Genomic DNA, 26,949 nt, shown 5'->3' on the forward strand with positions numbered 1-26,949 from the left:
ACAAACTCTATCAAGGGAAGTGGAGAATCTTCAGAGAGTGGTGTAGAAGTGCTAAAGTCTCTACTTCTGCGACCTCTTTAACAGAAATAGCAGATTTTCTTCTATTTCTTAGGAACTCTAAGAAACTGGCTCTTCGACGATCAGAGGATATAGAGCCATGCTCTCTTCGGTTTTTCGACATCGAGGTTTGGATATTTCCTCCAATTCAGATCTGTCGGACCTCATTAGGTCTTTCGAAACCACTAAGCTCCTGCAAGATACAGTGACTTGGAACTTAGATGTGGTGCTTAAGTTCCTCATGGGGCCACCGTTTGAGCCTTTGAAGTCGGCTTCACTCAGGAACTTGACTAAGAAGGCACTTTTCTTATTGCTCTAGCTTCTGCTAAGAGTCAGCAGAATTGCACGCTATAGACAAAGAGTCGGTTTCTCTCAAGGCAATGCTGTATTTTCGGTATCTTTGACCTTTCTAGCCAAAAATGAGAATCCTTTCTAATCCTTGGCCGAGGTTTTGTGGTAAGGAACTTATCTGATTTGGTTGGACATGAGGAGGAAGAAAGGCTCTTATGTCCAGTCAGGGCTATTAAGCAGTATCTGTTTGCCACTAAGGGTATTAGAGGACAATCTTCTAAGCTCTGGACCTCGGTTCAAAATCCCTCTCGTCCTCTTTCTAAGAATGCTATATCGTTCTTTATTAGAGAGCTTTTCAGGGAAGCTCACTCGCAGTCCGAGAACGACAATCTTTCCGTTCTGAGAGTTAAAGCTCACGAGGTTAGAGCAGTGGCAACTTCTTTAGCATTCAGAAAGAATTTATCTTTAGCTTCGATTCTTCAGAGCACGTTCTGGAGATCGAATTCGGTTTTTGCGAGTCATTATCTCAAAGAGATAGAAACGGTTTCGAGAATTGTAAAACGTTAGGTCCGGTGGCGGTTTCTGGCATGGTGTTGGGAGAAACGGCACAGGGGTCGTCACCTCTATGCTAACTTTTCACCTTGAATAGGTTGTTCGAGTTCAAGGGAAGCTGGGGGTACTGAGTACCTGGGATACTCACCAGTCTGTTAGGTCAGATTTTACAATGGTTGGGGTATATATGTTTTTAAATCTGATGTTGGTGACAAATGTTTTGTATGATTGAATTTCTGGTCTTAGCCCAGGGCAAGGGCAATCTTTGTTGTTACTATCCTCCGTCAGTCAGCCTTGACTCGCTTGAACTACGGAAGGATTCCACTCCTGTAGAGGCTAACTTGGTCAAATTCCAATTCCTCTACAATAGTAAGAAGAGCACCGACCAGAGGCAGTAACAGTCTGCTGTAGCTCTTCTTAGGTAAGGTACAACAGACTTGAGTGTTTACTGGTATTGCAATAAATGTAACCATTTAAAAATACTAGTGGTCCACTGAATCCCACCTTCCCATAAATGTGTAATCAGCTCTATAATTGTTCGGTAAGACACTACAATAAAAATGAAATTTTCATTATTAAAATGAAGTTTTATTGTATACTTACCGAACAATTATGATTATACCCACCCTCCTCCCCTTAGGTGGACGGACGGGCAGAAAGAATTGGATTCACCTGGGCAGTTGTACCTGGTTCTCCCGCGAGTGGAGGGAGAATGGAAACGTCATCACCACCAGTGGTTGGCGACGCCGACGCGCTAAATTTGAATTTAGTATCCTGCCGCTCGTGGAAATCACGGCTCTATAATTGTTCGGTAAGTATACAATAAAACTTCATTTTAATAATGAAAATTTCATGTTTTGTATTTTTTAAAAATATTTTCGTAAATTATTTTTTTGTATACAGTGGTACCTCGAGATACGAAATTAATCCGTTCCGAGGCGGCCTTCGTATCATGAGTTTTTCGTATCTTGAACCCCATTTTACATGTAAAATGGCTAATCCGTTCCAAGCCCTCCAAAAACATCCCAGTAATTTTCATGATACATACAGGTATTTTAACCTATAAATAATGAAATACTACAACAGTTTGGACGATTCAGTACCTAACTTAATACGTACTAGTAGTACTAATATGTATTTACCTGTAAATAAAGTGTATTAGTGTACATGGTATACAAGAAATACTGTACGTACATACGTACATATGTAGTAAAATGTGGAAGCTTACCTTTCGAGTGAGGCTATCTCCGAAAGTGGCGACAGAGGAGGACAAACGGCAGATACGTACACTTAACTTTACGAAATACATACATAAAAAAATGTCAGGAAAACATAAACTAAACTTTACGAAACACATTAACAAAACTGTAACACTTAACTTTACAAAAAACAAAATAAATTTTATTTTTCTTTCTATTTTTGATTTTTACATTTTTTTTTACATTTTTATACTTTACGTTTTTTTTTTTTCAACTTCTTCACTACTTTCAACTTTCTGTTTTTTCGAAGTATCACTTGGTTCTTCCTTTTTGCTACTCCTACAAAAGGCCTCTTTAAAAATTAACTATCCAAGGAAGATTGCTTCTGCCTGCTTTTGACAATGTTCCTGAAACGACTCTGGCAAATGTCATTGAACTGTGCAAGCATACGACTTGTGTAAGCCTTTTCGGGGTGTCTCTTTTCTACGAATGATTGCACCATATGAAAAGCAGTAGAGCATCCTTAATTTCTGCCGTTGTCATAGAGTCGTTGTCCTGCTCCTCGCCTCTGCTAGAGAACTCTTCTTGAACAACGTTATGTTGCATGGCCTCCAACTCCTTCAGGTCATCTGTCGTAAGCTCCTCTTGGTGCTCCTTGAAAAGGTCATTGATGTCATCCTTGTCGACGAGCAGCCCCATGAACTTGCCGAGTGCAACGATCTTGTCAAGATCTGGTTGCAAAACAGTTTCAGGATCGTTAACTGTTCCTGAATCTGCAGCACCAGCTTCGCCCACGTCGAATCCCTGTAAGTCTTGGGCGGATACGGCATCAGGCCAGAGTTTCCTCCACGAGGAATTCAAGGTTCGCCTCGAAACCTCCTGCCAAGTTTGGTTGATGAGTGGGATGCATATTACGATATTGAAATGCTCCTCCCAAAATTCACGCAAGGTGAGGTTTGTGGTATCGGTGATGTCGAAACATCTCTTGAAAAGATGTTACGTATACAGCTTCTTGAAGTTTGATATCACTTGCTGGTCCATGGGCTGGAGGAGAGGGGTGGTGTTAAGCGGAAGATAAAGAACCTTGATAAACGAATACTCCGCTAGGATATCTTCCTTGAGGCCAGGAGGGTGAGCAGGGGCATTGTCCAACAACAGCAGACATTTCAGAGGGAGGCGCTTCTCTTCCAAGAATTTCTTCACTGTTGGGCCGAAACACAGATTTACCCACCCTGTGAACAAAAGTCTCATTACCCAGGCTTTCGCATTAGCCCTCCACATCACTAGAAGCTTCTCCTTAAGCACTTTGTGGGCCTTGAAGGCTTGAGAATTCTCCGAATGATACATAAGTAGGGGCTTCACCTTGCAATCCCCACTGGCGTTCGAACAAAGTGCGAGCGTAAGCCTGTCTTACATAGGCTTATGCCCGGGTAACTTCTTCTCTTCCTGTGTGATGTATGTCCGATGACGCATTTTTTGTCCAAAAAAGGCCAGTCTCATCACAGTTAAAGACTTGCTGAGAACTGTAGCTTTTTTTGAGTCATCTCGTCGAATGTCTTAATAAAGGCTTCGGCCACTTTCGTGTCTGAGCTGGCCGCCTCCCCATGCTGCACCACCAAATGGATGCCAGTCCGTTTACGGACTTTTTCGAACCACTCATGAGAAGCCTTAAAGTCTGGGGTTGGCGTCGATGTCCCTTCTCCTTCGTCGTCTTTGGTGTGGGCAATCAAATTGACAAAAATAGCGCTGGCCTTGTGGGAGATTGCCGTCTCGGTTATCATATCGCCAGCGATTTCTTTGTCTTTTATCCAGACAAGAAGCAGCCTTTCCATTTCATCGTGCTGCTTTGATGACATCCTTCTGCTTAAGGATGGTGCCTATTGTCAACGGATTTCGGCAGTATTTCTTGGCGATCACACTCCATCGCATACCAGCTTCATATTTTTTAATGATCTCCATCTTCGTTTCTAAAGAAAGCATCCTCTTCTTTCCTACTTCAACGTTCTTGGGACCCATGACTACGTATATACTGTTCGTAATTAAGTTATGTAGTATGTATACGTATGAAGTAAAGTTCTCACACAACACAATAAAGTAGTACTACAACGAAATCACTAACGAATTTACATTAATAAACGAAATCGTATAGAACGAACGAATTCCGTGTGCTTATGACACCCCAAATCTCTTGGCAATGGTATGTCCTCCAATGCATATATACCTCCACTCCAGAAACCATCTTTCAACTTACTTGTCCACTTTCCTCCACATACACCAGGCTTGTTTCATACCCCATTCGTATGTATCATTTCTTGTGCCAGGTACGTTTCTACCGTTTTTTTTTTAAATGCTTACCCCAGTAACATATCATACCTCTCATTCACCTTATCCACAACTTAAAAATCCTTCTCCTCCAGCCTTATTCTTGCACCCATAATTGACTCAACAAACCTGATGCACGACTTTACTTCCAATCTTCTAATTCCTGTTACATATCCAGCATGTTCCCTCCTCCTTGCTATATTTTCTTTTATTGTCTCATACGTCTTTCTGAAAACCATATTTCCTGTACAACCAGTGTTAATCCATGCTTTCAATAACAATCCCCCACATTCTACTCTAACACACAAGCAACAATCTACTTGTTCCCCAAAAGAGACGTTACCACTTACAAACCCTTCTCTCACATGCAGTGCATACCAGAGGGTGCACCACTGTAAACCCCCTTCGCACTTAGTTTCCCTGGAGCTGTGGTTTGCTATGGCAGACTTCCTTCACGTGACCCTCCATTCCACATCCTTCACACTTACTGAGAGGATTCATACAATTTCTGGCAAAATGCCTACTCATTCTACAATTTCCACGATGACTTCCACTTACTCCTACTCTCCTTCCACTCGGGCAGTCTCTCACGTGATGCCCCACCTTTCCACAGCTGAAACGCTTCAGTTATTTCGGTTGTGGGCAGTCCACCAACATATGTCCTCTCTTCCCACAGCTGAAACACTTGCCATTGGCCCATCTACAATATGCTTTCATATGCCCAGTCCTTCTACACCTGTAAAACTCCTTATTACTAATGCTGCTAGTACTACTCATTTCCATCTGACTTCCCCCTCATATTCCCATTTGCTATACATACACTTCCACTCCTAAACCTCTCTTGGTTTCTTCTCTAGCTCCTTTTCCCATTATTTCCCACATTCACCTGCACAGTTTTTCTTCCTCTTTCCACCCAATCTCTCCTACACTCCTCCAACAAGGCTCGCGTCACATTTCATCTCCTCACTCACCAAAGCGTCCTTATATGTCCTTCCATTTACTACTTCAGACCCAATGTACATCCCCTTTGGTTCATCATCCCTTACTTTCTTCCCCAGCCCCCATTTTTGCCTCTTCAAACTTATCCTGTTTGTAGACCACACTTCCTTTCATTATTTTCACCTACCCAGTCACTTGCTTTGACAGACTCATAACCTGGCTCACTGTCACACATACTTCTATAATACTTATTCAGCTACCCATCCAGGAACTCTCCCAGCCGCTTCATCCGTACATTTTCATTCTCCCCATATTTTTGTCTAAAATACTTTGCATACTCACCAAAAAACTCATATGTCTCTTCCCTTCCAAATGCAAAATTTCTCAATCCAGGGAACCTCCCTGAGGAATACCATTTTGGCCACTCTCCTCTGCCTCACTCAACCCTTTACTGCTACTACTTCCAATCTTCCTATTATCCTCCACTTCTGATTCTGAACTATCCCTCAAAATCCAGGAACTAGACTCCTCTTTCCTCACACATCTCCCCATTTGTGTTTTCTTCTTTCCCTTTCTTTTCTTACTTTTCTCTTCCTCATCACTTTCACTCACCTCACTTCCTCAGTGCTTTCACTCACCTCATTCATACCATCTTCATCCATGGTGGGTACTTCCTTTCCTTTCTCAGGGATCCTTTTCCTTCCGCCTTTTACCTCATCATTCTCACTACCCTTCCTAACACTGGGGCTACTCTTAGCCATTTCAGCCATTTTCTTTGCCATCTCACACACTTTCTCATCCATTGCCTCTATCCTTGTTACCAATCTATTTTCCCCTTGCCTGGTCTTCCTCTAACTTATCCTGAATGCTGATCGGCATGTACAGCTTATCCCACCTCTCACTCCATTCTTGCTCCCCTTCACCTGACCCAACACCATCCAAACCTGCTCCCTCTGCCATCTCCAGTTATGTAACCCAACACTTACTTTACTATTAAAGGCCCCATGTAGGGTGCCGAATTATTATGTAGGGGCTTTTGATATCGACACAATTTGGGCAATATAATGAGAACAGATAGGAAATTAGAGTTTTATTGAATTTGGAGGTTATTCAATAAAACTAATTTCCTTATTACCTTAATACTACAATGGCCATAAAAAACAAACCTTAATCTGAAAATTTTTCCTCCTAGACCTGACTTAATACAATTTAAAGATTTATTCCCCCCAACTATCAAAAGAACCTTAATCTAATTAAAGAGCTATAATCTAACTCCACACCCTTAATGTACAATCCTCCTACAACTATCAAAAGAACCCCAATACTACGGTTTCCCCCAAGTATGGTCTTTGACTTCAGACTGGAGGTTAGTATTTTGCTCAATTTCAGCCTATATTATATTGTCGATATCCTTCTTCCTACCCAGAGACCAACCATTATTTTGTTTCTCCTATAACTGCTGTTGAAGTTTATTTGCGGCAAGTGTATCAAGATAGGCACCTTTTAGTGTTTAATGTCATATATGGAGGAACGGAGAGAAGGGTGGCACGTATCAAGTGTGTTTGTTTCTGCAATCTAGCAGCTTCGCATTCTTTCCCTATGTTCCTTAGTAGGGACTTTATCTTTTCCTCTAATTTTTACTATTCTAACTGCCCTATGTCATTTCTTTCTTTCTATCAGGTGATGTTGAAGGAGAGCAAGTCACTCTATCCTGACACATCAACTGGAAGTAAAAAAAAAAAGACAAAATAAAGCTAACTATACATACATACTCCTTCCTGACATACAAAACAAAAAACACATCGCAATAGAAAAAAGAAACAATTCATTCACACAAACCTATTTTCATACAACCACCACAACAGCGGCACCAACTTACAGTATTCCAATCTTATAGTACTTTTTAAAATAGTACATTTATCATTTATCAAGAATTGGTATCCAGTTACAGTGCTGTAAGTACTGTTAAAGCACGTTGAACTGTGCTTATGACACTTACAACAATATAATAGGTATCTCATTATGGCGCTGTAATCAAGTTACGGTGCCATTAGCGCTGCTTACGACGCCTATTAATTACATAATAAGCACTGAATTACTGACTGTTGGCAGAAATTGACTTATGGCATGCTGCTGGAATGGAACCCCCACCTTAAGTCAGGGACTGCTTGTAATTGAAGTAAAGAAAGTGCCATTTGTTTTTGTGATAACTGTAGAGGTGAGCAATACATTACAGTAAACAGTATTTTATATATTAATTTATACTGCTTTTCTTTTTCAGACTGGTCTTTGTAGTTACCAATTTCTGTACAGTGTAAAGGTATATTTGGAGAATGGGAGACACTGACGGTATTTACAAGTTGCGTTGTAATTTGTACGGCCATTCTAAAGATGTAAGAGCAGTATCTGTAACCCCTGATGGCCATGTTCTTACCGCATCAAGGGATTCCACTGCTCGGCTGTGGGGTCCTATGCCTGACAGGTAAATTCAGAGTTTTTAAAATTTTTTTAACAGGTTTACCATATCCTGAAATTTTTAAGCACAAACCTGTTGCTTTTGTGATTAACTTAATTTGCTTTTGAATGGTTGTCTGACCACCCTGCAAATACTTAGTTGTTGGGAGGAGGGTACATTTATTTGTGTTAAGGAGTTAAGAAAAAATAAAGGTAAGAAAAATTTTATTAATTATGGCACAAAAAAACCCATTACTTTATGATAGCCTGGCTTGCTATTGAAGTGGGAGGAATTGTGCTTCTCTTCAGAAGTTGACCATTGGGCACTTGCAGCCAGTGAAGAGTTGAAAAGTTATGAGAACTAACATAGGGACATAAAATGGGATAGTGCCTTGTTAAACTATGGGCTGTACTAAGTAGGCTGATCCAACAGAGAAATAGAATCACTTGCTGTATTTACTGTGTAGAAAACTCTGTACCCAAGCTTCCCACACTGAGTGAAGGTGGCTAGGGTCAGAAAGGAGAGGAAAAGGAATCAGATTGAGAATAATCTTATTCCTTCTGAAAGGCAGTGATAATATTTCCACCTAAGACAAAAGTACCACCAAAGATTAAGTTAAAGGATTTGTTTGCTATGTTCCACAGGCGAAAAAAAGCCAAAGTTATGGATGGTTTTGCTCCAGTTGGTTGAGGATTACCTTGTTGAGGCCTTCTCATTTGATGGTATGCATTCTGATGGAGCAGTAAATACTCATATCTAGACTCTTTCTCTCTCCACCGTAGCCTACAAGAGTTGTCAAACAGATAGGTACCCAACATACTGCTTATACATATCAGGTGATGCACATTCATCTGTTCCTTTTTGTTCAGCTTAAGGATCAAACATATGTCTAATAGTTGTGAGATAGATGTTCTACTATTATGAAACAAAGCTGATAATCAAGCTAATATCCATACTATTCCTTTTAAAAGCCAGAAGTTGCATACAACCCTAACTTCACATCTTTTAAACAAAATGCCTGACCTTTGGAACTATTAGTATAATCATTTAGGTGACTTAACCAAGCCAGTATGAAATAGGGTTTTATATAAGTAACTTAACAGGTAACTACATAGCTGTAATTTCTACTTTTGTGGCAGCTTAGATTTGAAAATTCAAAGTGGCGATTCTTTTGTTTTTGGTGTTGGTAACTGCCCTGCCCACTTTCGGGAAGTAATAAGTATGTATAACATAGCTAAAGAACTCAATTCATTTCTGCCACTCAGTGACTGCACATTGATTGTTTGGTCAGCTGTGGTTGAAATTTTTCACTGGATGGCTGTTTTCAAACATCTAACTCACCTGGTAGTTATATATATAGCTTACGTCCCTGACGTCATGGCAGAATTTCAAAACTCGCGGCAATCGCTGATCGGGTAGTCAGGTGCACCACCTGTGCGCTCTCTACCCAGGTACGTAGAACCGTTCCAACTATTCCTCAGATCTTCCCTGCCACCGCTACGGTGACATCGTTGGAACTTCGCTCGCTAGCCCGTGTCTTTTGCAGTATAATTTGGTGAAGTACACTTTGGCTTTGGCTTTTGCTTGAATTGGATTTTGATTTTGGATTTCTCTTGACTTTCGTTTAGATATTGTTGATTTGACCTTTGCTTGTTTTTGATCTCTCTTATTAATAAACATTACCTTAATATAATTTATCTAGCCCTAAATCCCCAAAAACCGCACCAAAATTTACTACATTGGCAACCCTGTTACCTCCTATTCTGTCCGGCAGTTGGCAACACTGTCGTTGACAGATACAAAAACCTTCCCTCAAATCAGTTGTTAACGAGCGCCCGTGTTGTTTACATCACGGCCGCTCTTTATAAATTTCCTTAAACATTTTTGTGCCTTTAAAGCTTTCATTATTTGTTAAATGAGACTTTATGTGAATTACCACTCACGCATTACATCACGAAATAGTGAATTAACTTTGATTTCTGTTGTGGTTCTTATCTTAAATTACGAACTTTTGCGCGACCTGGAACTACTGACCTGTCCAATTCTACAATGGATTGCCAAGAAATTACGATGCTTCCTTCTGCCAGCAACATCAGGAACTGCCCGGTTTGTGGGACAAGGATGAGTAGCAGGGAGTATGAACCCCATGACATTTGTAGCTCTTGTCGTGGACAGGTTTGTGACTTGACTTCTCGTTGTGACGTATGTAAGCCCTGGTCTGACGAGGATATGACTGCTTATATGAAACGCCAAACAATCTTGCAGCGTAAAAGATCGGTTAAGGAGAAAAAGAAATCGATTGCTAGAACTGTATCTAACGAATTCTTTGACTTGGGCGCTCATGGTTCTGGCTCTTCGGTTTCGGTATCGTACGACTCCGATTCCGAATTAATTGATGCTTTGCCCCCTGTACAACCGGTAATTAGTGAAGTTATTTCTGATGTAGATTCAAAGATTTTGGCAATGGAAACTACCTGGAAACAGAATTTTAAGAAATTACAGCTTAGTCTAGATAGAGATATTTCAGCTAAGTTTAACAATCTGTCAGAGAATTTTCAAGAAGCCTTTACTAGAATGTCTAACACTTTTAGATTCATTTTCAGCTCCTCGTCAGGTACCTGTCAACAGCACCATGGGTAACGGTGCGACAGATATCCCGGCTTGTGAACCCCGTCGTGGCGAAGGCCTAGGGGGGATCCGGTCCAGGCAGGTGCCTAACGAATCTTTACCCAACGTGTCCCCTGTTAGTCCCGTAACAGTGCCAAAGGGCGCTTATTTAGGAGAATGGGGGAGGGATATTAGTGTCAGACCTAAGATAGCTAGTCGTCAGGATTTTACTTCAGGGGAAGTTTCTAAGTTAGGATCTGACGATGATGATGATGATGACGCGGATTCGTGTGATATTGATGTTTCCTCGAATGGATGTCATGATGTAGAATTCAAGAAACTTTTTGATTTAATTTTGAGTTTTCTTCCTCAGGCGAGGCCTAAAGAGCAGAAGCAGCCTCCGCCTCGTTGTATTACAGAAGGGATTTTTCTTGACGGTCCTTCCCGGTCACGGGAATTTTTACGTTTTCCCTTTGCCCAGAGGTTCGCGAGAGTGAGGGCGGACGTTGCCGCTAAACTTTCGAAGGTGATCGGGGAAGGGAAGAGGAAGCTCTCTTCTCTTCTACGACACCGGAGAGGAGTTTACCAGGTGGCGGATGATTCTTCATTCTCTCGACCCCCCAAGCCAAATCCTGATTTTGTCCGACTTTCAAGTCAACCCTTGCCTTCTAAGGCTTCGGTCTCTGTGTCAATTGAAGATTTTATTGCTATGGAGTCTGTTATGAGCTCCTTACAAGAAGCTCAATCCTTCAATATGTGGGTCCTCGGAGGGCTTTTAATGTATATCAAGGACTCCGGGTTTGTTCCTCCTGATGCTCCTCTTTTTGAGAAATTCTGCTCATCCATTTCAATCGCTTCTGTACATCAGAACGAGCTTGCTGCTTCAATGCAGGCCTTTCTTGTTTCTCTAAGGCGTAACCTGTATTTGTCGCAGTTACCCTCCTCTGTATCGGAGATTCAGAGAACCCGTCTGTTGTCCTCTTCTCCTTTTGGCGATTTCCTTTTCGATATTTCTGTGCTTTCTGAGGTTTTGAAGGAACATCAAGGTGATGCCTCTTCCCAAGCTCACTGGGCCTTATCAAGAGCTTTTTCCTCTGGTCTTCCTCCCGTTCCTTCAAGGAGTAAGCGTAAGTTTAGGACCAGATCTGTACCTTCTGCTCCAGCCCAACAACCTCCTTCTGGCTCTTTTTCCAGAGTACATCTCAGGTTGCTGGTGCCTCTACTTCTTCCTCTGGTGCTCACCCTTTGAAACGCGGGAGAGGTTCTTGGCGTGGCTCTAAGGGCAGAGAAAGAGCTCAACCTCCAGGAGGACCTTCTTCTTCTTCTTCTTCTTCCTTGTCTCTGCGTAAGAATTTTCGGAAGTAGGAGTCATCACCTCGCCTGGAGACCGCAGTAGGAGCTTGTCTCTCCCGCCATTGGTCAGCTTGGCAGGGGAGAGCGGTGGATGCTTGGGTGGTGGAGGTCCTGAAGGAAGGTTACGAGATCCCTTTTGTTTCCAGACCTCCACTTTCCAATCATCCTCTCGAGTTCAGCAGTTATTCCCCTCACTCAATCAGGGGTCAAGCCTTGGAGAAGGAGCTTTCGGCCCTCTTGGAGAAGGATGCCATAGAGCGAGCTCCTCCTTCTCCCGGGTTTTACTCTCGGATGTTTGTAGTTCTAAAGGCCTCGGGTGCCTGGCGCCCCATCATAGATCTTTCGGTTTTGAACAAGTTCATTCTAAAGTCCAAGTTCAGGATAGGAGACGGTCCAGACTGTTCTTTCATCCGTCAGGAGGGGGGACTGGATGATTTCCATCGATCTGCAGGATGCTTTTCTGCAAATCCCCATCCATCCAAGAAGCAGACCTTACCTTCGGTTTTTCACGGACTCGGGAGTTTTCCAGTTCAAGACCCTTTGTTTCGGCCTCACCACTGCTCCACAGGTCTTTTCTCGGGTGATGGCTCCTGTTTCAGCTATTCTGCATCAGTTAAATGTAAGGATGCTTCGGTATCTGGACGATTGGCTAGTCCAGGCCGAATCTCTAGAGAAATGTCTCCGGTCGAGGGAGATAGTTCTGTCTCTTTGTGTCGAGTTGGGCATTCGTGTCAACTTCGACAAGTCCAATCTAATCCCTTGCCAGATCATGACTTATCTGGGGATTGTTTTGAATTCCCAGATTTTGAGGGCTTCTCCCGCTCAGAAACGGATAGACAAGCTTCTGAGTCTGATCGAAGAATTTTTGTCCTCCGTAACGCAGCCAGTTTCTCTTTGGAGGTCTCTCCCGGGCCATTTGTCATCCCTCATCCAACTGGTTCCCGGAGGTCGTCTCAGAATGAGGTCCCTTCAGTCGACACTTCGCCAGTCATGGGATTTCGTGTCCGAGGACACGATAGTCGCCTCTTCTCCACAATGTCGGAAGGATCTCCGTTGGTGGATGGAAGTTCACCGCCTCAAGTCAGGGACATCTCTTCTTTCGGTTCCTCCGGACCTAATGTTTTGGTCAGACGCCTCGGATCAAGGTTGGGGCGCACACCTGGGCTCCGAAGCCGCTTCGGGCCTTTGGTTAGAGGAGGAGAGGATCATGTCAATAAATTGGAGGGAACTGAGGGCAGTGTACCTAGGCCTTCTTTCATTTCAGGAACAACTGTTGGAGTCGGTTGTCGCGATCTTTGTCGACAACACCACAGCAGTCTCGTACTTGAGAAACCAAGGCGGCACACAGTCGGATCTTCTCACTCAAGAAGCCCGATCAATCCTGTGTTGGGCAGAAGACAGGGGGATTACGTTGGTCCCTCAGTTTATCCTGGGCCATCACAACGTCTTAGCAGACGCCTTGTCGAGACCGAACGAAGTTCAAGGGTCGGAGTGGACACTTTGCCAGGAAGTCTTCGACAGCCTCAGGAAGAAATGGCCTGTCACAGTCGATCTGTTTGCCACCCCACTGAATTTTCGGTGCCAGATATTCTTCGCCCCTTACCAGACTCCTCAGAGTGCCGGGACAGACTCTCTTTTGCAGGACTGGGAGGGACTTCAAGCCTATGCTTTTTCCTCCGTTCTCTCTGGTGAGGTCAGTCCTCAACAAAGTGAGGGCAACCAAGTGTCTGGATCTCACCTTGATCGCCCCCTTCTGGCAACAGAAGGAGTGGTTTCCCGACCTTCTGGAAGCACTGGTGGAACCCCCCATTCGCCTGCCAGAGAGACCAGATCTTCTCAAACAACCCCATTTTCATCGGTTCCATCAGAGGCTCCACATGCTTCATCTTCATGCCTGGAGACTGTCAGGAGGTTCTCCAAGCACGAAGGGTTCTCCTCCAGAGTGGCGCGACAGTTGGCTCTTGCCAGACGGCAATCAACCAGAGTAAATTATCAGGCTAAATGGTCGGTTTACAGACGTTGGTGTAAGTCTCAAGGACATTCAATTTCTAGGCCTTCCTTACCGAAAGTAGCGGAGTTTTTAGTTCATTTACATTATGACAGGGCCCTGTCACCTTCGTGCATTAAGGGTTATAGGTCTATGCTTTCCTATGCTTTTAAGGCAAGGCTCCCTGAGATCTCTTCATCTTATGTCATTAGAGATTTACTTCGATTTTTTTCCCTATCTCGACCCAGGCCGCAGTGTTCGCCTCCGACATGGGACGTTAACAAAGTCCTTCAAGCCTTAAGGTTCCCTCTGTTTGAGCCTCTGAATTCTGCCAAATTTAGGGACCTCTCTTCTAAGACACTCTTCCTTGTCTCACTGGCTACAGCCAAGAGGGTGGGTGAACTGCAAGCACTCTCTTTTCTGGTTGCCAGATCTGGACAAGACATGATTTTGTCATACCTTCCTGAATTTGTCGCAAAGACTGAATCGTCTGATAATCCCATTCCCAGGTCTTTCGTACTGAAGTCGCTGGTCGACTTTGTTGGTAATTTAAATGAGGAATTAGTTCTTTGCCCTGTTAGGGCGCTCTCATGTTATTTACGCCGCACGAAGGACATTCAGGGTCGTCCCCGTCATCTGTTTGTTTCACCCCGAAATGTCAAGAGACCTATTTCAAAGAATGGTGTATCCTTTTTTCTCAGAGATCTGATCGTTAAAACTGGTGGTTCGGCTGCTGGGGAAGACCAGACGCCGAGAGCACACAGTATTAGAGCAGTTGCTACATCAGTAGCTTTTATGAAGAACGTCTCAGTCGCCAAGGTGCTTGAGGCGGCGACTTGGCGTTCTAATTCTGTTTTTGCCTCTTTTTACTTGAGGGATATTTCTCTAGTTCTAGGCGACCTTCGTTCTTTGGGCCCGTTGGTGATGGCAGGACAGGTCATCAGACAGGAGAATTAGGTAGTCTTCCTGTTTTACGTTTGGTTGCTACCTGTATATTATTCATTAATTTTTGTTTTGTTGTATATATTTTTTGTTTTTGTATTACTTTAACCCATGGCAGTTTTTGACGTAGTTATAATGGGAATTAGGCAGTTTGGTATTTAGGTGTTGTTGATGACAAGGACTGACTGCTTGGCAACTCATGCTGCTTCCATTGTCAGTGTGAAATGGTTCCAGCCACTGGGTTGTCGGCACTGGCGACTACGCTTCTCCCAGAGTCGATGCTGACCTAGGACTAGCCACTGGTTCGCTTGTCCTGACGACTCCTGCTTCTTCCACTGTCCTGGACAGGGAATTAGTCGATAGATCGTCTGCTGTCATCTGGTGACTCGCTCACCATCTACTTTTTGTCTCACCTGTTTTCTCGGAGTCAGACACTCGTGTGAGATCAGGCGACATTTAGTAGCCCTGAGTTTCTTGTTGACGAAGTCGGTTGCGTTGATACACCCCCGATGATCGTGTAACATGAGACCAGGTTGGACTGTCAGGCATTCGTCCTTCGGGACTGAATCGCCTTTTTGCTCCGCGCTCCTTTCTCTTGGTACCAGAAAGCTCGAGTTAGGAGTTGCTCATGAGCTGATTCGTTGCTGGCGACGTCGGGTTGCGTTGATACACCCCCAAGGTTTGCTTAGCTTTGAATCGCCCAGACAGTCCAGACACTCATCCTTTAGGGAAAGAATAGTGCTTGATAGTCTTCAGGGTGCAGCCTTGCTGTCCGCAATTCGTCTGACTGGTCACCTGGTCGGTCACCTAACTTTAGTACAGACGGACTGACTATGCACTTACTCCTTGTCCTGTGCTACCGCAGTTTGGTGGCATTATGGTAGGAGACTTTGAGTTGTTAGTATCTTAGACCTTGGGTTGAGTTTTGACTGCCTATGATATATATTTCTGTTTGTTTTCTCCTATTCTGTCCGAAGGGGAAATTGTATTCAGATTCCCTCCTCCTTTTCAATGTGGTTAATCGGGCTAGATAAATTATATTAAGGTAATGTTTATTAATATGGAATTTTTATTCTAAAATTAATATTAATAATACTTACCTGTATAATTTATCTAGTCCCACCCATCCTACCCCACAATCTGCCTATCACAACTGATTTGAGGGAAGGTTTTTGTATCTGTCAACGACAGTGTTGCCAACTGGCGGACAGAATAGGAGGTAACAGGGTTGCCAATGTGGTAAATTTTGGTGCGGTTTTTGGGGATTTAGGGCTAGATAAATTATACAGGCAAGTATTATTAATATTAATTTTAGAATAAAAATTCCATTTTGATTTCTCATCATGACTGATTCTGCTTCAAGTTTGAGAATGTGTGTGAAAGGTTGCAAGACTAGACTTGCTAAATCCTCTATAGATCCTCATTCTATTTGTAGTAAATGTAGAGGAAAAGTTTGTGAGATAGGTGATAGATGTAATGAATGTGTGGGCTTGCCTGAGACTGAATGGATTGAATATTACCGCTATGTGCGCAAATTAGAGAAGGATAGGATAAGGAGAGCGAAGAAGACCTTGTCTCGCTCCTCCATAGACAGTCAAGGAATAGATAGTTCTCTATCCCTCGATAATCCTATTGATCCTCCTCCTGTGTGGCACAAGACAGGGATAAATTATGGTCTAATATGAGAGATATTAAAGTGAATAGTGAAATTAGTGCAAGTGCATTGGAGGGTGCGGCCGCTCTGACTTGTCGTGCTCCTAGTCCTAGACCTCTTCCAAGCTCACCAACCCCTGTGAGAAGGAAAGTCGACCGACGAAGGGAGGCGAGAGGTTTTAGCTCCCAAGCGGTCGTCCCCTCGAGCGTACCTGTAGACGATCCCCAGGACACTCACCCTCGCTATAGGAAAGGCGAGGTTAAAGTGTTTTCTTTGTCGTCTGACGACGCAGTACCCAGACGGGGCTGGCGTCAGACTTCAAAATCCAGACCCATTAAAAGAAAATACCAGGACACCGAGCGTCTTGATACTGGACGCCAGGACGAAAAACGTCAAGAGCGTCGGATGTAGTCATTGGAGCAGCCCGGAGCGCTTCCCTTCAAGTTCTGATATTTGCTCTCCTACCAAATTAAGACGTAAGATGTCGCACAGGCGGCCATTGTCTTTGGTAGGAGGCAAGGAAATATTGGAAAGGGGGAAACCTTCGGTGCAAAGTGCAGCTCCGGATCGTTTCTCTTTCGATTCCGATGCTTGCTCTCCTGCCAAATCAAGACGCAAGATGTCGCACAGGTGGCCGTCGTCTTTGGCAGGAAGTAAGGAAGGATCGGACGAAGGGAGACTTTCGGTGCGTGCTGCAACTCCTGATCGCTCCCCTTTCGTCTCCGATGTTTGCTCTCCTACCAATATAAGACGCAAGATGTCGCACAGGCGGCCGTCGTCTTTGGTAGGAGTAAAGGAAGCATTGGACGATGGGATGCCTTCAGTGCATGCTCCTGCTCCTCCTTCGGATTGGCATTCTTCAGGCCTTTCATCTCAAGACGAACAGAATGAAGAGAGAGAGATTGACTTTGCAGCTTCTCTAGTCTGTCCCCAGAAGCAAGAAGCTCCGCAGTTTTCCGTACTGCAAGATTTTAAGCAGAAACTCTCCTCTCTTATGCAGTCATATCAACCTGCTACTCTTACTGTTAAACGCCAGGACGAAAAACGTCTTAAAGCACGACGACAGGATGAAAAATGTCTTGAAGCAAGACGCCAGGACGAAAAAAGTCTTGAAGCAAGACGCAAGGACGAAAAAAGTCTTGAAGCAAGACACCAGGACGAAAAGCGTCATGAAACAGGACGCCAGGACGCCAGGCATCAAGGTACTGGACGACAAGACTCCAGGCATCAAGAAACTGGAAAGCATGTCGCTCATCAAGATTTCATTTTGGATGCACAATCGACACATGACATCGCTACATCAGTTATGTCTCAATCAGAAGAAAGGAATGAAGACATCCCCCATTCTCCTTTTGATCAGATGCAAGTCGTTTCCGAGGAAGACAATCAAACAGATCTACAACCTTCAGCAGATCTTAAAAGGCTTATGAAAGTTTTTGCGGAACTTTTTCCGGAAAGTTTTGTGCCAGCTGCCCCTCGTTCCCCACCTTCAGAGTTCAATCTAGGGAAGGCTTCTAAAGAATCTGACTTTACGAAGATGGTATTATTGCGCTCTTCGAAAAGAGCCTTGAAATTAATGAAGGAATGGATGGACTCTAAGAAAGACCAGGGAAAAACCGCTTTCTCATTTCCTCCGGCCAGATTAGCTTCCAGATCCAGCATCTGGTACGACACTGGAGAAGTCCTAGGTTTGGGAGTTCCAGCTTCTTCCCATGGGGACTTCTCTAGTCTTGTGGACTCTTCTCGTCGGACGGCCATGGGGAAGACAAAAGTGTTTTGGTCTTCCTCTGAAATGGACCACCTCCTCAAAGGGATTTTTAGAGCTTCGAAGTCTTTAACTTCCTAGACTGGACTCTGGGTTCGTTGGGGAAGAAAATTGAAAACTTGAAGTCTACCAAAATGGAAGAACTCATTCACCTTATGTCATGCATTGACAAAGCGCTTCGAGATGGGTCGAACGAGCTAGCAGGCCTTTTCTCAGCTGGAATCTTAAAGAAAAGGGCCCAATTTTGTTCGTTTCTTTCGAGTGGAGTAACGCTCACTCAGAGAGCGGAACTGCTTTTCCCCCCCTTTCGACTCATCTTTTTCCGCATAGTTTGGTAAAAGAAGTATCCTCAGCTCTGACCCAAAAAGCGACACAAGATCTGATGACTAAAGCAGCAAGGAGAGTTGTTCCGTCAAGTTTTGCAGGACAGAAACTCAAAGAAACCACTCCTCTACCACGTAGTCGGCCCTTTCGAGGTAGATCCCTCAGGAGAGGGAATGCAAGACCTATTACAAAAAACTCCAAGAAAAGAGGCTTCAGAGGAGGAAGTAATAAAGTCTGACAAAGATCTTCTTCAGACAGTGGTAGGAGCCAGACTCAAAAATTTCTGGCAAACATGGGAGAAAAAGGGAGCAGATCCTTGGTCTATTCAGCTTCTCAAAGAAGGATACAAGATCCCTCTCTGGAAAAAAACCCCCCTTAGCAGAAAGACTGATCAATCTGTCAGCCAAGTACAGAGAGGAGTCCAAGACTCTAGCGATACAACAAGAGGTTTCTTTGCTGCTTCAGAAGGAGGCAATAGAAAGAGTTTGGAACCTGGAATCTCTGGGGTTTTACAATCAATTATTCCTGGTCCCCAAGAACTCGGGCGGATGGAGACCGATTTTGGACGTGAGTTCCCTGAATCTTTTCGTGAAGAAAACAAAATTCACTATGGAGACAACGAAATCAGTTCTTGCTGCAGTCAGACGAGACGACTGGATGGTTTCGTTGGATCTCCAGGATGCTTATTTTCACGTCCCGATCCACCCGAACTCCAGAAATTATCTAAGATTTGTTTACAAGACAGAAACATATCAATTCCGAGCTCTTTGTTTCGGTCTAAATACCGCACCTCAAATTTTCACAAAACTTATGATCAACGTAGCAGCAATGCTACACAAGAAACGCATCAGAGCCTCATTGTATCTGGACGATTGGCTCCTCAGAGCCCATTCCTACGCCGACTGTCTGGAGAATCTTCAGAAAACAATTCGATTATCAGAAGACCTAGGCCTTCTGATAAACCACCAGAAATCCCAACTGATCCCATCCCAGGAAATCTTGTACTTGGGGATGAGGATTCAGAGTCAGGTTTTTCGGGCTTTTCCGTCCACATTGAGAACGGAACAAGCTTTAGAGAAAATAAGAAACTTCCTAAAGAAACAGAAGTGCTCTGCGAGGGAATGGATGAGTCTGCTGGGGACCCTTTCCTCGCTAGAACAGTGTGTCTCCTTGGGAAGACTGAACCTACGCCCTCTGCAGTTTCATCTAAATCAGCATTGGGACAAGAAGAAGACACTAGAGTCAATGTGTATTCCTGTTTCAAACGACATGAAACACTATCTACAGTGGTGGAATGATCCCGTCAAGCTCCAGGAAGGCCTCTCCCTAAAGCAGAGGAACCCAGACCTAGTGTTGTTTTCTGACGCCTCGGACTCGGGCTGGGGAGCAACACTGGGGAAGTTAGAAGTCTCGGGCTTCTGGAACAAGGAGCAAGAAAAGTTCCACATCAATCTGAAAGAATTGACTGCAGTTTTCCTAGCTCTCAAGGAATTAGAGAGCGTAGTCCAGAACAAAGTGGTACAGGTCAACTCCGACAACACAACGGCGTTAGCCTACATCAGCAAACAAGGCGGGACACACTCAGAGTCTCTGTACAGAGCAGCAAGAGAACTGCTCCTCTGGACGAAAGGAAAAAACGTGATTCTGGTAACACGCTTCATTTAGGGAGAAAAAAATGTGAGAGCAGACATCCTGAGCAGAAAACATCAAGTCTTGACAAGAGATTGGACTCTCCATCAGGAAGTTTGCAAGAGTCTATGGCGAATCTGGGGACGCCCTTGCATAGATCTCTTTGCAACAGCGCAGACAAGATGGATGGAGACTTACTGTTCTCCAGTCCCAGACCCCGAAGCAATCCACATAGATGCGTTCCTTCTGAATTGGACACATCTAGATGTGTACGCCTTTCCCCCATTCAAAGTAATACACAGAGTGTTGCAAAAGTTTGTGGCTCACGAAGGAACCAGTATGACTCTAGTGGCACCCTTCTGGCCGACAAGAGAATGGTTCACAGAGGTACTGGAATGGATGGTGGACACCCCAAGAAGCCTTCCGTTAAGAGTAGATCTACTCAAACAACCCCACTTCGAAAGGTATCACCAAAACCTCCAAGCTCTTCAGCTAACTGCCTTCAGACTATCGAAAAATTCACAAGAGCTAGAGGATTTTCGAGGGAGGCAGCTAGTGCAATTGCAAGAGCAAGGAGGTCTTCAACCATTAAGGTATACCAATCGAAGTGGGAGACTTTTAGAGGATGGTGCAGGGACAACTCTATTTCCTCTTCCAGTACCTCTGTGACTCAGATAGCAGATTTTCTGCTATACCTCAAGAAGAGACGTAACTTTTCTGCTTCTACTATCAAGGGTTATAGGAGCATGCTAGCAGCTCTCTTCAGGCATAGAAACCTTAATCTATCTGATAATAAGGATCTACAAGATCTTCTTAGATCCTTCGAGACAACTAAGGAAAGAATACAATCCTCAACATCTTGGAATTTGGATGTAGTCCTCAAGTTTCTCATGAGTTACAGGTTCGAACCCTTACAGGAAACATCCTTTAAGGCCTCACCATGAAAACTCTCTTCCTGATTAGCCTAGCAACAGCAAAGAGGGTCAGCGAAATCCATGCCTTCAGCAAAACTGTAGGTTTCAGACAGGGCAAAGCCATCTGCTCGCTACAGTTGGGATTCCTAGCCAAAAACGAACGCCCCTCTCAACCCTGGCCCAAGTCATTCGAAATTCCGAACCTCTCGGATCTCACGGGTGAGGAAGCAGAGAGAGTTCTTTGTCCGGTAAGGTCTCTGAGGCATTACTTGGAGAGAACGAGACAATTACATGGCACTTCAGAAGGGCTTTGGTGTTCGGTCAAGAAGCCCTCTCTGCAAATGTCGAAGAATGTGCTATCCTTTTTTATAAGGCAATTAATTAGGGAAGCGCATTCAGTTTGTACTGAAGCGGATATGAAGCTACTTAAAGTTAAGACTTACGAGGTTAGAGCCGTAGCAACCTCGGTAGCATTTAAACAAAATAGATCCCTTCAGAATATCCTGGACGCAACATTCTGGAGGAGCAAGTAAGTTTTTGCGTTGCACTCTCTTACGCAAGTGCAAACTTTGTATGAGGACTGCTACACACTGGGTTCGTTTGTAGCAGCCCTTTCAGTAGTGGGAAAAGGGTCTACCCCTTAAAACCCATAATCCAATACTCTTTTTCTTATCTTGGAACTATTGAAAAGTTATGGTTGTTTGTGGAGACTGGATGCAGTTTTCCACAATCATTGATCTTTAGTCAGGTGATCAACTTGTTCCTTAGTAGCGCCCGGAACAAGAGTATTGTAGGGAGTCTAGTCACATAGAGGTTTGACCGGTTGACAGTCTGCAAGAGGTCTTCAGCCCCCTGTGTGGATCGCTGGACCTCATAAGGAAAGCAGACACAATGAGGCAGGATATCATTAAAGTCAGCTTCCTTAACAGGTACGAACCCGTAAGTTTGTTTTTATTAACGCTTATGTCAATTCCAACAATGATAGCTGTCTCTTACCCTCCACCAAAGGTGTTAATCAGCTATATATATAACTACCAGGTGAGTTAGATGTTTGAAAATGTTATTTTCATGATAAAATAAATTTTTGAACATACTCACCTGGTAGTTATATATACTAATTAAATTCCCACCCTCCTCCCCTCTAGAGACTATGGGCATGGAAGATCTGAGGAATAGTTGGAATGGTTCTACGTACCTGGGTAGAGGGCGCACAGGTGGTGCACCTGACTACCCAATCGGCGATTGCCGCGAGTTTTGAAATTCTGCCGTGACGTCAGGGACGTAAGCTATATACTATATAACTACCAGCTGAGTATGTTCAAAAATTTATTTTATCATGAAAATAACATTTTACACACGATGTTTGGTGAAGTATTTGAGTTTGGAAGCTTTCTTGCTGATTATATTGGTTTATTTAGCTTTAAAGGCTTGATAATTACCGATTGTGACTTAAGATGTCTGAATCCAGTTCATCTAGTATCTAGCTTTGCAGTAAAGGCTGCAATACCAGGATTACCTCCATTAAATATGACTCCACTCTATATTTTTTTTTTGTCAGTTTAGGGGACAAAGTTGTTCTGTTAACCTCACACGTGACAATTGTAAAGACTGGGATTTGGGGAAGTGGAAAATTATCTAATTATCTAGACAAGTGATAGAAAAATAGACAGAGAAGGGCGGCTGCTAAAGCTGAAGCTAAAGGGTCTATTAGTCAGAGCTCTCCTTTTATTTCTGCTCCTTCAATATCTATGACGAATTTCTTGCCAATTAACAGCCCTCCTACTTTTCCTGTAACTCCTAGCTCCCAACCTTCTGATCCCATTACCATTGCCAGTTTAGAAGCTAGGATGGATCATAAAATCAACTTATTAGTTAGTATTGTTGCCCACATTGGGACTTCTGTTAAATGTCTTATGGATAAAATCAGTGCAAGTGAAGGTCCAAGTGTAGTGGAGGAGGCGGCTACTTGTCCCACTGATGCTCTTGGACTCTTGTCACTGTCAAAACTCCCCTAAACCTTGGAGGAGGCAAACTGGAGATCTATGTGAGGTCGGTGGAGTTTGCCCATGAGTAGTTGCCCCCTAACCGAACCTCTTGTTCATAGATCCCAGGTATATTGGTGGACAACCAATGGAAAGATGTCCAACTTGGTGTTCATGTGCACTCATCGAGTGACACTGATTCTAGTGCTAGTAAGAAGAGTGGTTGGTGATTCAAGAGATCTTCTAGGCCGCTGAAAATGCCAGTCTCTTTTGCTGATTGTCACTCTCCTCTTCCATTTAAACGACCTAAGGATCGGGATCGTAGTCCCAAACCTTCATGTAGTTTTTGGGACATTCCCAACCATATATTTCCTGTGGTTTCCGAGTTGGATCGTCATTATGCAGTGAAATGGTCTTCCAAGAATCTCTTGCTGGAAACAGAGATCCAAGTGTTTTGTGGGATCCGATGGCTCCAAATGTGTTTGGGATTAGGAAGATCTGTACCAGTGGAATCAGAAGGATTCACGTTCCAAGCGAATCGGAGGGATCCAGATTACCTGTGGATTCACATGGATCCAGGTATCTGACAAATGCTGGGAGGTCTGTAGAACCCAATCTCCCAGAAAGTGTAACAGGTGCTGTACTAAGTATGCGGTGCACAAGAGTTCAGTGGTAAAGGTGAGTTCTCTAGCTCCGAGTAGCATACACTGTCCTTCAGTACAAGGTCCTTTGTTAGGTCCTATTTGGCGTCAACTTGGCCAGTATCCGTGACTTGCTTCTGAATCAGTTGGCCAACAGAGTTTTCAGATATAGCTAATTCTCTCATATCAGAGGAAGAGGAGGAGGTCGAACAGGATCAACCTTTGTCCACCGACGTGTTTCTGTTTTGGGAAGTGTGGCAGAAGAAGGGAGCAGAAACCTGGATAGTGAAGGTTATGAAAAGGGGTTATATCATCCCCTTTGTGAGAATGCCTCCTTTAGTCAACATGCCAGTTGTATTGACGGCTTATTCACAAGGATCAGAAAGGTTTTTGACACTTGCAGAAGAAGTTATGTCTCTATCAGAAAAGGGAGCAATAGAACCAATGCAGGACCTTCATTCTCCAGTTTTCTACAACCGCATATTCATGGTCCCCAAGTCATCATGGGGCTGGAGACCCGTCTTGGATGTCAGTGCTCTCAACATCTTCATCTTGAAGACAAGATTCAAGGTGAAAATAAACCATTAGGTCCTGTCGTCCATTCACCAAGGAGGTTGGATGATGTCTTTAGACCTACAGAATGCATATTTCCATGTGCCTGTTCATCCCAGTTCAAAAAAGTACCTCAGGTTTGTATTCGAGAGAAGGACTCGTCATCAATTTTTGGCTCTTTGCTACGATCTTTCGACGGTGCCACAGGTTTTCACCAGAGTGATGGCTCCCATCACAAAGTGGCTACACCTACAGGGGATAAGAATCTCCTTGTATTTGGATAATTGGCTTCTTAGAGCCCATTCGGAGAGTCAGTGCACAGAGGACCTCGGGAAGACTTTTGTTAGTACAAGACTTAGGTATTCTAGTGAACCACCAGAAATCTCAGTTTTTCCTCTCAGAGGATTTGGGGATGATAATAGTGTACCAGGATTTTCAGGTGTTTCCAACACTGAAAAGGATAGAATATTGTCTAGAGAAGGTACAGGAGGTTCTTTAGCTGGAGGAATGCTTGGCCAACAATTGGATGAGCTTGCTAGGTTTTCTTTCGTCAGTGGAACAGGTAGTACACCTAGGCAGACTACATCTCAGACCACTACAGTCCTTTTTGAAAGCCAGCTGGAACGGAAAGGCTATTCCAGACCCGTTCGTGTTTCTAGTGACGAAAGAATTATAGGAAGACCTTCTCTGGTGGAACTCCAAGGAGAGATTTTCACAAGAAAAGTGTCTTTTTGTACATGGAACTTACCCAGCAGATATATACTTAGCTATAGACTCCGTCGTCCCCGACAGAAATTCGAATTTCGCGGCACACGCTCCAGGTAGGTCAGGTGATCTACGCCCCTGCCGCTGGGTGGGTGGCAGGAATAGGACGATTACCGTTCTAGAACCAGATTTTCTCTGTCGCGGTAGTGTCAACATACGTTGTTGCTACCTCCTGACTTGATTTTCGTTTTTTCATCGCCATCGACCTTCTGGGCTGTCTTTTGCAGGGAAGTACTGGGTCTTTGGTTTGGCATACGCTTTTATTAACTTTTTAATGAATTTGGCTTCGAAATTTCAAAGAATATATTACGTGAAAGTACCGAATTTTTCGGTAGACACTTATATTCTGCAATAAGGGAAATATTGATATTTTTTTTCACTAATACGTGTATAAGTGTTAGAACTTGATGAAGGAAATATAAGATCTAACTTCCTACTTTAGGAAGTCAGAAAGCATATAACTAGATACGCTTCCTTTAGAAGCTTTAAGAGCTCTCGTACTAACGAGCAGTTAAGAGTATTGACAATTCTAGTAGTTGTTGCATCCTCACACCTTCTTACTCCACAGAATCTACAAATTCATATGTGCAAAGTTGAAGATTAAATGGATTGGAGCTCAAAAGGCGAGCTCTAAAAAAGGTAAGAAGTGAATATAGTGTCCCAGTGCAGTGGAGGGTGTCGTCTGATCGGCTCCGTAGCGCTTCCAGGCCTAGACCTCTTCCAAACTCCCAGACCCGAACAGTGGAGGAGGAAAGTCGACAGCCGCAGGAACGGTTAGGGAGAAACCCCCACCGGTCAGGCGTCCCCACTCGGCAGGTTCTGTAGAACGTCCCAGACTGCCAAGGATAGCCATTGATAAGGCATCCTTAAAAAAGTGCGTCTCTTCATCTTACATCCGAAAAGACGAAGAATGTATGTTTGGAGTGATGATTCTATCGCGGTTTCTCTGGAAAACTGAAGCGAAACACTGAGCAAGAGCCAGCCGCTGCCAGGAAGCCGCGTTCCCAGCAAGCTAGCGTGAGCTACGTTCCTATAGCCAGCAGCGAGGCGCGTTCCAGCTAACATACAGCGCGAGCCGCGTTCCTACAACCAAACGCGAGCCGCGTTCTAGAAAATTTTTCTTGGCGCAAGGCGCCTTCAAAGAGACGAAGCGCCAGCCTGGCGCAAATTGCGCCAGAAAAAACAGACGGCTAGAGCAAGGAGCCTTACAGTAGAGTGGCAATCAGAACGATCCTTCCATGAACGTTTCCGGGCAAGAGGCTCTTTCTAAAAGGGGTCTAGTAGGCGCTTGGAACTGTCAGGGCGCACGGGACCTTCCACGCAAGCGGAACGTTCCAGGAGCGAGTCTCCTTTCTAGCGTGCGGAACATTCCAGCGCGCGGAACATTCCAGGCGCTAGGTGCAAGGATCCAGGCGCCAGAAATCCTTTCTCTATCTGCCTCGGCAGGGAAAGAAGGTAGTAGAGTATCTGCTGTATGAGAATACGATACGGCAAATCATAAGCACATACCGTAGTTACTTCTTTGCTGAGCAACTCAGTTACCAGTATCCTTCCAGGAATTTCCTAGGAAGGGACTACGCTTAAAGGATTGTTAAGACAACACCTACTTAGCTTCTAGATTTATCGAATAGTCTTGTTTCGCTTAGATATGCATTATAAGAACTTCCTGAAGTTCGATAATAATTTTATAAGATTCCTTTATTAAATGGAGTAGCTGGCAACTCTGGAAGAGTAAGGCCAGTCGGCTAACGAGACTGCTATCGCTTAGACACCAACGCAGTATCATGTAGGTGTCGGTCATGAGTGGTCGGTAACATGTCTCTCTCCTGCGGGATGGAATGAATAACCGTGTCTCTCTCCCCTACAATCGTGGTTTAGCCTCGGATTGAGGGGATAGTTAAGCAAACATAAATAATATATTGTCTGCCTTTTGCTAAGAAGCTTTCAATAAGAAAGATATTACAACATTTCAATGCTGTTTACCGTAGGTAACATTTTTTTAAAGGATTCTAACGCAGC

The 26,949-nt window shown here is 43.9% G+C and overlaps 1 protein-coding gene across 1 annotated transcript in view; it reads left to right on the forward strand.

Annotated features, from left to right (window-relative positions):
* The window catches only part of LOC135196217 (phospholipase A-2-activating protein-like), a 150,428-nt gene that overhangs the window by 35,711 nt on the left and 87,768 nt on the right, over positions 1 to 26,949 (forward strand). Inside the window, 1 exon segment of the mRNA XM_064222857.1 lies at positions 7,642 to 7,842. Within this exon segment, the coding sequence (XP_064078927.1) occupies positions 7,694 to 7,842 (149 nt within the window). The 5' untranslated portion in view covers positions 7,642 to 7,693.

Source organism: Macrobrachium nipponense, chromosome 17 (genome assembly GCF_015104395.2).
Source record: "Macrobrachium nipponense isolate FS-2020 chromosome 17, ASM1510439v2, whole genome shotgun sequence".
In the NCBI taxonomy this organism is placed as follows: Eukaryota; Metazoa; Arthropoda; class Malacostraca; order Decapoda; family Palaemonidae; genus Macrobrachium; species Macrobrachium nipponense.